General features: G+C 35.4%; 1 protein-coding gene across 2 annotated transcripts in view; it reads right to left on the reverse strand.

The window, feature by feature from the left end:
• Nucleotides 1–7560: 7560 nt before the first annotated feature.
• Nucleotides 7561–13318, reverse strand: part of LOC131038883 (T-complex protein 1 subunit alpha) — a 43458-nt gene continuing 37700 nt past the window's right edge. For both annotated transcript variants that reach the window (XM_057971454.2, XM_057971445.2), the window contains 6 exons: nucleotides 9540–9674; nucleotides 9283–9387; nucleotides 9008–9136; nucleotides 8805–8908; nucleotides 8141–8231; nucleotides 7561–8042 (listed from right to left, as the gene is read on the reverse strand). In XM_057971454.2, coding sequence (XP_057827437.2) covers nucleotides 7956–8042; nucleotides 8141–8231; nucleotides 8805–8908; nucleotides 9008–9136; nucleotides 9283–9387; nucleotides 9540–9674 — 651 coding nt within the window. In that variant the 3' untranslated portion in view covers nucleotides 7561–7955. The remainder of the gene's footprint in view (nucleotides 8043–8140; nucleotides 8232–8804; nucleotides 8909–9007; nucleotides 9137–9282; nucleotides 9388–9539; nucleotides 9675–13318) is intronic.

Genomic DNA, 13318 nt, shown 5'->3' on the forward strand with positions numbered 1-13318 from the left:
AACTACAAGTTTGCACTTGTAATTGGTCCTTTAAAACTCATTTTCAAGTGTTTTTTGAGTGCATTTTGGACCAATTTCGGGTTCTGGATGGCTGACTGCAAGTAGACTTTAAATGGGGAAAATGAATGAAGGTGTGAAATGAGTGGATGAATTGGTATGTACGGATGAGGGAATTGGAAGCGGATAGGTAAAAATGAATTTCAAGAAGATCACTTGGAACTTTGCCAATGCAAAAATGGGAAGACCTTTCAACTTGCAACCCGGATTTCAAAAAAAAGATGGTTAAATCTTTTATCCGTAAGGGAAGAACAATGATTTTCATCCAACTTGTAATCGGAATTTAAAATCCCGAATACAAGTAAAGAGGGAAAATGGGGAAGAACAATGCAATTGTAAAATTGCTTTACAAAAGGGAAAATCTCTCTCACAAAATCTGATTTTTGGGGAAGAACCAACCATTTACAAATTTACAACTAGAAAGGAAAAAACAAGAAAACAAGAAAAAAGAAACAAGAAGAAAATAAATCTTACCTTGCTCCAATGTGAAAATGCCTCTCCAAAAGATAATCAATCTTTGAAATAAAGAAGAATATCTCTTAAAAAGAAATTAACCGTATTCCAAAACCCTAGCCACGTTTTTGAAAAAATGGCAAAAACTGAAAAACGTGGCAGCAAATGCATGAGAAATGGCATGGAAAATGGCCAAGACTCTTTCTAACTTCAATACCTTAGCATACCAAGCCAAAACGATTCATAACATTGCTGATTCGTGGCATTTTTAATGAAGAAAAACGTGGTTTTTTAGCAAAAACGTGTTTGCTGTTATAAACCTAAAAACCAGCAAACTTAACCTCCATGTGGCGTGAAAGGTGTCTAAAAATGCATGGAAATAGGAAGGAATCCAAAACGCCTTCTATCTCCCAAAAAATCTCCACAAAAATTTGCTAAAAATCTTCAAAAAACATGTTTTTCCTTGCAATTCGGGTTTTTTGGAACAAATAGCAAGTTTAAAATGTATGAAACAATGAAAATCGGGTTTTTTGGAGGATATGACAAGTTTAAAATTTCACTTTTTCAACATGTTAGGCAAAATCGGGATTTTTTGGCCAAATAGCAAGTTTAAAATGTCAAAAATGCACTTTATGAGCAAAATCGGGTTTTTTGGACCAAAGTGCAAGTTTTAAATTGTCACTTCTTCACTTACAAGGCAAAATCGGGTTTTTTGGAGCAAACTGCAAGTTTTAAATATTTGTAAATGGGAAATAAAATCCCTACAAGAAGTTATACTTGCTTGCACATATGTAATGGGGATTTAAAATCCCTATTACATGCAAAAACCATTAAAGTAGGGGTTTTTTCACCAAACTGCAAGTTTACTTGCACATATGTAATGGGGATTTAAAATCCCTATTACATGTGAAAACCATTAAAGTAGGGGTTTTTTGACCAAACTGCAAGTTTACTTGCAGTTGAGCCAAAAAATCCCTATTTTAACTAAAAATGACCAAAAAACAATAAAAAGATAAAAACAACAAAGGGAAAATTTAAAATAAATTACAGGTAACATTTTTGAAATAAAAGTGCACATGTAATTGGTCAAAAATTCCCCTACAAAGACCAAAACAATGAATATCATTAAAACTTGCAGTTTGAAGAAAATTCTCCACCTGCAGTTGGGGTTTTAAAACCCGACTGAAGGAAAGACATAGCAAACGAACCCAGAATTTGACGAAATTCGAAACGTAGTTCGAGGATGGACTGAGGATTAAGCCAGTCCAAGGATTAGTCAAAATTCTACCTCGGGAAGCGTGCCATAGAGTAAATTTTTTCATTTTTTTCACAAAAATTTCATGTAATGGTCCTTCATTTTTGAAAACAAAAATGAGGACAACAGGTTTGACTAAGGCAAACCCCTATACAACCCCCAAACACCATTTTTCTCCTCTTGTGTGCAGATCTAAGCTCAAAAATAGGTTTCAGACTTAGATTGAAGGCACAAGAGCACTCACGACATAGAGACAAATGTTCTGAATTTTTTTTAGCAAAAAACACCTAGACTATGTCAATTGGCATGCTTAGCACCATAGTCCTCCCTATTCAGACTAAAATTTGCTAGGTTGAGAGTGCAGAGTCTCAGGATATCAAATCTAATCTTTGTGCTCAATAATTTATCAATTTTGACAAAAATGCCTTGCAACAATGTCCACCCAGTTTCAACTCAGATTTCTATGATAGGTTTCTCTTTGCATCCGCTTTCCAAATCTAGGTTTGTTCTGTGCTTATCAATTCTATTTTTGCTTGTTTATGTAGTTCATTGTCAAACTTTCACCTTCTAGCCCTAGTTCTTTACATCATTAGTGAGACTACTTTGTATGCTTAGACTAGTAAGTCTTTCTTTCCCTACAATACATTTTAGTGAACCCAACTCTTCTTACATTTGTATAGGTTCTTATTTTTAATTTAAGATTTGATTGTTCTATGTAATTGTTAGATTTAGATGCATGCATTCATTCTTTATGTACTTTCACTGCTAAAATAAACATAAAAATTGAACATTGTTATCTCTTTAATCATTCATCAATTAAAAAAGCAAATTGTTTCCATCGTGTTTCTATTTAGTTAGTTACATGATGCATGTATTTCATACATGTGATAGTGGCTTAGCCTCCCTTATGTCTCTCTATCCCTCTCCTAAGGATCCTCCTACCCATGAGGACACTTTGGTGCAAGACGAGATTATTAACACTTCTTTTAAAACTCCCCCTCCTAAGGATGGATTTTTGGAGCACGATGTTGACCTTTCTTCTAAAAATGTTCCCATCCCATGAGAATATCTTAAAGCAAGAGGATGTTATCATAAACACCTTCCTTAATGTCACTTTACCTTACATAAATGGTATCTCTCTTAGAGATGAAGCATTGATGGATATTGCTAATCCTTCTCCCAAAGTTTATCCTACTAATAAAGATACTTTGAAGCAAGAGGATGACATCATTAGCACGTTCCTTGATGCTCTCAATTCTAAAGATGAATCCATGGGGAAAAAAAGGGCCCAATTCACCTCATGTCAATATAATCCATGTTTCTAATCATACAAACAAACATGAGAAGACAACTAGCACAAAAGTATGTTATTGACATAGCTCATGCATATAACACTCAAATCAAAAAGCAAAATTCCAATGTTCTTACTTCCCTTACTCCCCCCTTCGCCCCCACTCATCTTAAGCAATATGTTGGTAGAAAACATAATCTTGCGAACAACTTCATGCACCATTTGCTAAGATTACCCTTTGGGACTTGATTCAAACTTCACCTTCATAGCATGGATTGATTCAAGAAGCCTTACAAAAGGTAGTTTCTCCTCCTGCTAAACCAAAGGATATTATTGGAGATGAGGAAAGGGGTTAGTTCATCCAAATGCATAAACAAACATAAAATCTACTAAATAACATAAATATGCAAATGAAATAGCTATACCTTGCCTCCTTTCTCGGTTTGAACCTTTGATGAAGCAAAGAGTGCACCCCTCCTTTGCTTGTTTGGATGGGTTCCTAGATTATGATGTGGAATGCTCTCCACTACACAACAACAACAAAGTAGACAAGGATGCGATATGGAAATGAGGGGACGAGGCCAAAATGGAGGGTCATGATTGATTTGAAATGGAGGGTGGAGATTGAAGGAAAATGATGGGAAGGATTGAGAGGACAAGGTGTGGAGATCAAGAGATTTTCCATAAAGGCATTTCTTGTCTCCACACTCCTCAAGGTGCTTGGGGAAGAGATCTCTAGGCTCATTGGAAGAATAAAGGGAATTAAAAATTCCCTAGGAAGGGACAAGGGAATTAAAAATTCTCAAATAGAAGATTACATAGAAAGAATAAAGGATGAAAGGAATTAAAAATTCCTCGGGAAAAGAGGGCATGGAATTGTGCAAAGGATTTGAAGTCCTTTGACATGACCAAAGTGGTTGCATTTAAGGTTTGGAAGGTGGAGGGGACAAACCATTTATGGCAAGTGGTTGACTTGTAATCTTGAAGATTAGGATTGCACAAATGATTAAGAGAGGTGATTAGATGGATTAATGAGAGATTAGAGTGCAAGTGGACAAGTTAGGAGTATGTGACATGGGGAGAGAGAATGAGTGGAGGAATATAAAATTGGGGGATATTGTTAATCATGCTTCTAGAAGAGTTAATTAGACTAAGTGGAGATTAGGAAGAAGTGATTTGTAAGAATCACGTGATTGGGTTAATTAATTATAATTAATTAATTAAAAAGAATTTTAGAAGAATTAATAATTTGGATGACTTTAGGAGAATGGGAAAATAATTAATTTGTTGGCAAATAAATTATTGGACTATAATGATTTAATTAATTTTGAGAAGAATAAGAATAAGCATAATTAAATAGATTAATTATGTAGAAAGGTTAAATTAATTAAATATTTAATTAATTAATTTTAGTCGTCTACAATAATGTTCTCATAAGATGAATTGCTTCCTTTAGTGGTTTGAAATAGAAATGATCCCCTCATGATCACCCATTTGTATTAATGAACACAAGGTAAGACATACCTTAATTGATAATGAGTAAGCATTAATATTTGTTGCATTGACTTATTAAACATGATAAGTTGGGCTTATTCTCTTATTCAACTTAATTCTCTATGTGTTTGTGGCTTTGATAATGTTGATAGAGCGTCACTTGCTACAGTCATATGTCAAACCCTTTAAAATGTGGTAAGATCATACACATTAGCAGTGTTCTACAAAGATGTGTCCCCCCCCCCCCCAAAAAAAAAAAGCTCGTGTCTCTTGTAGGGGGACATTTTCAAGAGTAAAGGACTTGGGGGAAATGTCCCCACATAGCACCATCACTTCCGCCACCTCTGGCGGGGACACCTATGGGACACTTGCTATATGTTACATGTTACATATTGATTGCAACTTTTAACTTCATGAAAACTAGTTTGCCTTTCAGGGGACACTCACAAAGATATTATTTTGCAGAGTCACAAAATAATATCAACTTTCTATATCAACACCACCCTCCCACCATCACTTCGTTGTCGTCCCTCCATCGTCCCCTTGTCGTCCCTAGATTTAGGCCCTTGGTCCCCCCGTCCTTGAAACCTGTCCTTGTGTCTCCCCGTACATTAGTACATATTTTCATACTAAAAAATTAGAGACCTTAAAAAATTCATTAGTTTCATATTGAAGTTATATGTCAAAAAAGTAACCTCCTTGGACACAATCGTGACATTAATTTCATGATACAAAACTCTTATAAAAATCTAATCCCTAAGACCATTTCAAAGAAACGCAAACCTATGAGATCAAACTTACAAGTACAAATGATATATGTGTAATTTCACATCGAGTTCACCAAAATGAATGCATACAAAAACAAATAAAAGAAATAGCATTGAAGTTAAATAAATCAAACACTGAAAATTTCACATGCAAAATTCACGAGCATAACCTTAGCACTCTCAATACATCAAACTGATAAAATTTTATTGTAAAAATGAATGCTTGTGAAATGATGAGAAATGGGTTTGATTTGTAGATTTGCAAGAGAAATAGATGTATTGTTAGGATTCAATCTAGATTATCAAATCTGGTCCATGATTTGGGAGACTCGTGAGGAGATGTGGGGAGCATGGGAGAGTTGATAGTTTTGTTAGTTGTTAGTTAAAATAATTATTAATCCTCAACTCAAATTAACTAGGGAGATGATAAATGTGATTGATGAGTTAATTGCTTGCATGGAGGAGTAAAATGAGTGCATAAAAGAATCAAGGGGAGTTGATTATTTGCATGGAATTGTTAATTGATTACATGAATGAGTGAAGTGGATTAGATTGGTGACTGTGATTGGAAGTAAGTTTGAGTGAACTAATTACACTAAGTAGCCAACTAGGTGAGATCAAATTTGATAATTCAAAAATTAATTAATTAAATTATTGGTCCACATGAAGTCTTAAATTAATATTAAATTAATGAATAGTATGTGAATAGATGAATCAATGCTTGCAAAAAAAAGAGTAATAATTTATTTAAATTTATGAATAATGGTAGCCGAATTTAATTAAGTAATAGTGTGTCCTAGGTGATGAATAGGTGATAAGATTCTAGTTGATTAATAGATGATTAGGTAATGACTTGATGAAATGGATGATTAGATGATAAAGTCCTAGGTGATGAATAGGTGCTTAGATGCTGACATGATAAAATGAATGATTAAAAGATATTGTGTACTTGATTGGCAAGGACAAAAAGATGAAGGTGAAGATGACATTATATAGGTGTCTACACATGCATCTCATATTTGTCAACACTCAAGCTTCTTGAAGAATATCACAAGCTCAAGCAAGATTCTTTTTGGAAAGGCTTGAAGAAGACAATGTAGAAAAAAAATTGTCAAATTATTTTGTATTAACAAAACAAAAATAGATTGTCAAGATGTCGAGTCTTTTGCAACATTTATCCATTCCTAGCTAATGAGGGTAGATATTGGTGAATTTCTTCATCATGTTGTCAAAATTTGAAGGTAAAATATTAATAGGTGTTGTAGATAGGCCCACAAAATAGACATATGATTATGCTTTATGTTATCAAATTCACAAGAAAACTAAGATTGTTATCAAATTCTTTGATGGTTACCTTTGCTGCTTTGAATTGATAATCAATCCCAATGAATTAAATGGTGGTCATAAGCAAAATAATGGTATTACATTTCCATACTTCCACGATTCTTACATTTGTTGCATTTTATGGGTATCAACTACCACCAATCACACCATCTTGAAAAGTGCAATTGGTAGTTCTTGCAATGGAAGGTCACATTAAAGTGGTAGTTCTTGCAATGGAACAAATTAGGTACCTTCCTTAAGAATTTAAACCTTCTTTAATTTGTTCTAGATGTCCCTCCACTAAATTTTGTTTGAGAGATTTATTAAAAATGGGTGTTCACTGGTCTAAACATGCAAACTAGAGATCAAACTCATTCACATCAACATTCATTAGAAAATAACCAATTAGACCCAACTTTATCCTTTTGGGAGAGCCAGGCACTTGTGATTTAGTATTTTTTTTTATTTTGATATCATTGGATATGATTAGAATGAGAATTGATCATAATTAATATTGAGATGTCACTATAATCTAGCCATGCTATAAACATTGGTTGGTTGTTTGACCTCTCCAATCCTTTCAACATGTCATGTTCGCATTGTATTTCCATAGTTACCACAAGATAAGGACAAGTACCAGTACACAATATTTAAAAACGATCAAAATGAAATTCTTTTCATTTTTGTCAACCACATATCAGCACTAAAAAAAAAATCCATAAAATCCATTAGAAGTTTTCTCATTTTTAAGGGATGCTTATAGGAGTCGTAAAGGTGGCACAAAGAAACTTCAAGTCTCCTAAAGTCTGCAGACAAGTCCATGTAGGTCTTCAGGACAGCAATGTGTTTCTGATACGAGATACAAGTTCCAGGGGTCAAGTTACAAGTCTTCTGGTAATCACTGTTCTATTTCTGCACTATTAATTGCAAAATATTATTATTAATTTGTTCAAAGTATACATTGTGCGTTGCACCAGCTAATACGGTAATATGTTTGAAGTATACATTCTACGTTGCACCAGCTGATATGCAACTAAGAACTCTAGGGAAATAGCTAGCTGCAACTGCCTAAATTTCATTTGTTGATTTACTATTGAAGTCTTACAAATACCCACTATACACACCTAAGAAATCTTGTAAATGCCAAAGTGGTTTTGAAAACAGAAACTGGATTCTGGCAAAATTGCAAAAGGCACATATATATAAAAGAATGATTAAAATTTTAAAAATAGACTTCAGAAACCATTCTAGTGTCGTGTGCAACAACAAAAAAAATCACACAACGACAAAAATTGTTCAATAGAAAATGCAGTGTTTAGTCCCCTTCGTTTTGATTTTCCTCTTTGTAAAGCTTGATCATGTCATCTATTCGCATAATTGTTATAGCAGCCTCGGTTGCAAACTGCAAGCAAATAAAATTAGTTAAATCCATGGGTGACAAATTTCAAACAATTGAACTTTCCTTAAAACATCATATATATCCCTTACAAATTCACAAACCTGTATGATTTTAACTTTGCTCATAGCTGGCTCAAGAACACCTGCTTCAAGATTGTTTCTCACTTGTCCTTTTATAAGATCAAGTCCCATGCTACAAATCAATCAGCAAAAAAAACATGAGGAAGAAACTCCACAAAATATTTAAGATAAGGACAGCATTAAAGAATCCTGGGATTTTTCTCAGTAAAAGTTTGCAGGCATCAAAAGTTCAAGCATTTAGGAACACTTACAAAACTAGTTTTACACAAAATTTCAAAAATCATATTAATTTAACTGCGTTCACCTCAAATCTTTACCCAAATTTTGTTTGAGAAAACCCCAAATCTACACAGTTGACTAGAAAACATTTATAAACAATTACATTTATAAACAATTGCGTTTAAATTAGTGAATCTTAAATTTTTACAATGAGGGCATTTGTTAGCAAAAATATTCTTGTAATAATAATGATTCCCTTGAGATATACCAGTTATGTATTTATAACCATATAACTGCACATATATTAGTAAAAACTAGGATTGAAAGTTCTAAACAGGAATCCAAGCAAACAAATTCTTAAATTTTCAATGTTGAATGGCATCTAACAGCTATACTTGAATAATGCCTACTGCTCATAGAGACGAAGATAATAATTATAAAAAACAACCAATGCTATCCCTCATACTTTGAAAGGTTTTGTTTGTCAGCCTTTGTTTGGGCACTATGGTGGTATGCACGAAGTTTTGCAACAAGCTCTGTCGCATCTTTTGCAGCATTGACTGCAAGAACCTGCAATACAAAATAAAATTGTATTCAAATAAAATGGCTTACATCAAAAAGAAAATTGTGTATAAAAGCACCTTTCAGAGAAAACAGTTATGCAGTAACCTTTGGTATGATTAGAAGAGCTTCTGCAAACTCTGCTATTGCAAGTTGTTCTCGAGAACCCAACGTGGTTGCCAAATTCTCTAAGTAAACAGATAAAGCTGCTTCAACAGCACCACCGCCAGCAACTACCTGTTGAGAACAAAAAATTCCAGCCAAATAATATAAGGGCTTACGAAAACAAGGAATGGGAGAAAAAGATATATCATAACACATAAATTAAGAAGATAGAAAACACCAGCAAGAACCAATAGATACTATAAATGCAGGAATCATACAGTGTTGGACTCCAGTGTCCTCTTCACAATAGAGAGGGCATCATGTATTGATCGTTCCATTTCGTCCAGCATATAATCATTAGCGCCTCTTAAAATTATGGAAACCTGATTCATCAAACGAGTATATGAAATAGCTCATCAGAATTAGTCATTCTATCACACTGTTTCACACTCCTAAGAATACATCAAGGAACAGAAACATCCTATCATTCAGAGAAACAACTTCAGCATTTAGCATCATAAATAATTTTACACACCGCCCTCGAACTCTTTGGTCCCTTAATCAAAATGGCATCATCATCAGCAATTCGCTCTTCTACAACCTCATCCGCAGAACCAAGGAATGATGGATCGAATGTTTCCCCACCTTCCATATCAGCAAATGTCAGGACCTAGATAACCAACATTTCACCAATAAGCAACAACATACATTGACAAGAAAATCTTCTCTAATTACTTCCATGGTTAAATTTGCCAATATACTAAAATGGAATCTTGAAATTGGAGTACAAAATCTGAGGTTAACTACTATAAAATAATTCCCCAAAAATGGATAACTTCCATCATTCCCATCATTGTAGCAATTTTAATGATTATTTAGTGCAAGTCAAAATGTTTGAAATTCAAAATTGTGTTCATTAATGTTAGAAGAATATACCAATATTAAGCAATGAACTACTGAAGAAAGAAAACAATGTTGCAACTGCAAAAGCTGTTAGATATTATGACTAATTTATCCACTTCAATGTTTAAGCTGCTGTCCATTTTTTTTTCTGGACTTCAGGTCATAAGTAGTTCATATCCAAGAGCCAATCATCACAAGTCCACAAACACCCCTAATCATTACCAATTTGTTAAGGGACTGAGCCCACACAAATATTCGATATGTGTAGAAGACCCATGTCTGCATTGCTATGTTGTTCACAAATTGACCGTTGATGCTATTTTGATCACTACCTTCATATTAGAATATATTAGAAGGAATCACAGTTCACAAATTGAGATAGGCAAATGAAAATATATTTAACAAAAACAGTTGGGTATTCCTCCAAATCGTGACAGTGTATGATACCATTTAACATCATCAACCCAATCTTTCTTCTTCTTTTTCGAGACCAAAATGTAATACCATGCATATGAAAGGAGAGTTGAAAATTTCAGAAAGGAACATTACATTCAAGGTCATACATGTGTGCAACGCTTGTAGTTCTCACTTAATGTGTGTAAAGCTCACCCTTTTGCCTTGACTTGAAGAGATATCCCTGACATTGTGGAAATGTCGTGCCAACCAAAGCAGTTTCTTGCATATACAATTGATGTCAAAAGGGAAATCGGTTTTCAGATTGATATCATGCAATTGAAAGATAACTTTCCTCTTTGAGGATGAAAGAAAACTCATCTTAAAATATGGACCTTGCCAGTTCCAACTCTTGGTTTCACTATTTAGAGTCATTGGGAAATACAAGTACGCAAGCCAGAAGAATACTAGACAGTAAATTGTCCTCATACTCTAATATCAGAATAACGTAGTGTTGTGACGTATTCACACATCGCCCCATTGCAAATGGGGACCCCTACTTTTTTGCTTTCTGGGGTTTGTTTCTAGGTCTTTTAGGGTTTTGTCTATTAGCCTTTGCATGCTGAGTGTTGCCAGAGGGATCACTAAGAGAGCAGGCTCTGTTTTAGCTAAAGGTGGGTCAGTGGATGCTCCGGGTTAGGGTCATTTTTGGAAGTCTTCCTTAAGACAAGGTTTTGCTCTTGTTGCTAATTGTGTCTTGTTTGAGTTTGAGGAGGTCAATGAAGCTTGGTGAGTGAATATCATCTTTGAAGGTCTGAGTTAGGTCAAATTGGTGAGTGATAAAGTCTGGAATGTCATCCTGATCCTGAATTTTGACTAAGTCTGGAAAATTGAAGAATCCTCCAAAAATTAGATTTTGCATTATAACTCCTGGAAGTCCGAAACCACTCTCAAACATCCTGACAGTATATATGGAATATAACTTAAAGTATAAGAAACTTATACTTAAATGTTATATTCCATATATGAATCCTGACGGAGAGACCAAAATGTCAAATTTCGCTCCTGACCCTTCCAAAGGGTCCAGAGCGAAATTCTCCATAAGACATTCTACTTTGACCCAAACTTAGAACTAACTCAATCCCAGGGATTATTGAGGGCAAAACACTTGTTTGGATGAAGAAATGTGAGAAATGAAGTCAAGATTTGAGCCTAAATGTGAATTTCGCTCCTGACCCTTCCAAAGGGTCCAGAGCGAAATTCTCCCTAGACACTATTTTCTCCCTTGTTTGGGCTAACATCCTTGTTCCTTGGACATGGTGGGGGTAGATTGATATGTTCTTGCCTCAGTAAGTGATTGAAAGCATTGAGGAATGAAGATTTTGACCTACGACATGGATTTCGCTCCTGACCCTTCCAAAGGGTCCAGAGCAAAATTCATATTTCCTCTATTTTGCTCTTTAACTTGACCAAGTTTGGAACTTGTAAGGCATGGTTTGGAGGACTTGGATGCATATTTGCCTTGGAGAGGAGGTTTGAGGCGATGAAATGATGGAAATCAACCTAGAAGGAGAATTTCGCTCCTGACCCTTCCAAAGGGTCCAGAGCAAAATCCTTAGTTTGACCCCCTATCTTGCCTAAAATGATGAAAATGACCTTGTCTTGAGCTAATTTGATGGTAAATTCACTTAAGTGAGAAGAGAGGAGCTTGAATTCGATCAATTTTGAAGGAGAATTGGATGAAGGAAGTGGGAAACCAACCAAGAACATGGATTTCGCTCCTAACCCTTCCAAAGGGTCCAGAGCGAAAATCCCCATAGACCTCAATTTCTTCCTTGTTCAGATCAAGTTCTTAGTTTCTAAGGCATGTTGGGAAGTGTTTGACATGTTTTTCACCTTAGGGAGTGACTAAAGGTGGAGGAGATGAAGAATTTTAGCCTAAAACTTGAAATTCGCTCTTGACCCTTCCAAAGGGTCCAGAGCGAAATTCTTGAAAACACCCATTTTCTCCTTAGATGAGGTCAAGACCTTGGGTCCTATGGCGTGGATGCAAGTGGAGTGGTGTATATTTGCCTTGCAAAGAAGATTGGAGTTGAAAAGATGAAATATCAAGCCTCGAATGTGGATTTTGCTCCTAACCCTTCCAAAGGGTCCAGAGCAAAATTCCACAAAACCACTTTATTTTCCCAATTTTGTGCCAAGTCAAGTGTGGCTTAGGGTGAGATAGGATTGGATTTGTCCTTAGGAATGACTTTGAGTTGCTAGTGATCAATAAATGTGAAGGAATTGAGCAAAAACTAGAATTTCGCTCCTGACCCTTCCAAAGGGTCCAGAGCGAAATTCCTAAGATCACATATTTCCCTTGCAAATCAAGTCAAGCTTTTTTTTTTTGGCCTAGAGAGGAATGGAGTAACGTTTCCTTGACCTTTGAGGTGAATTGAAGTGGAAAAATGATGAAATAAGCTCAAGAAGGTGAATTTCACTCCTGACCCTTCCAAAGAGGGTCCAGAGCGATTTCCTAAAATCCACCTTTTCCTTTCATTTTTGTGTCAAGCTAAGTGTGGATCAAGGTAGATTGGGCTTGGAAGGACCCCTAGGATTGCCCTTGGATGGATTTTGGCCACCAAAAATGAAGTTTTTGAGCTAGGACAAGGATTTCGCTCCTGACCCTTCCAAAGGGTCTAGGGCGAAATCCTAAATAGGTCCTGTCCTTGGCCATGATTCTTAGCGAAATTCCCCTTTCTAGCCATTTTGAGGGTCAAGCAAGTTTTGTCATGTTGAGAGAGGGATTCAAAAATGAAAGTCCAAGTATGAAAAGTGAAAAGAGTAGACTTAGGTGAAGGAAAACAAGCAAGTCAAGAATTTCGCTCCTGACCCTTCCAAAGGGTCTAGAGCGAAATTCTCAAATTCACCTAATTTGCTCATGATGAAGGTCAAGTTGTGGATTCCCAGGCCTTGGTGGAGAGAAGACTAGTGTATGCTTGCCTTGGAAGACATTTTGGAGTGGAGAAATGATGG

The sequence above is a fragment of the Cryptomeria japonica genome, chromosome 6 (genome assembly GCF_030272615.1).
Source record: "Cryptomeria japonica chromosome 6, Sugi_1.0, whole genome shotgun sequence".
Classification (NCBI taxonomy): Eukaryota; Viridiplantae; Streptophyta; class Pinopsida; order Cupressales; family Cupressaceae; genus Cryptomeria; species Cryptomeria japonica.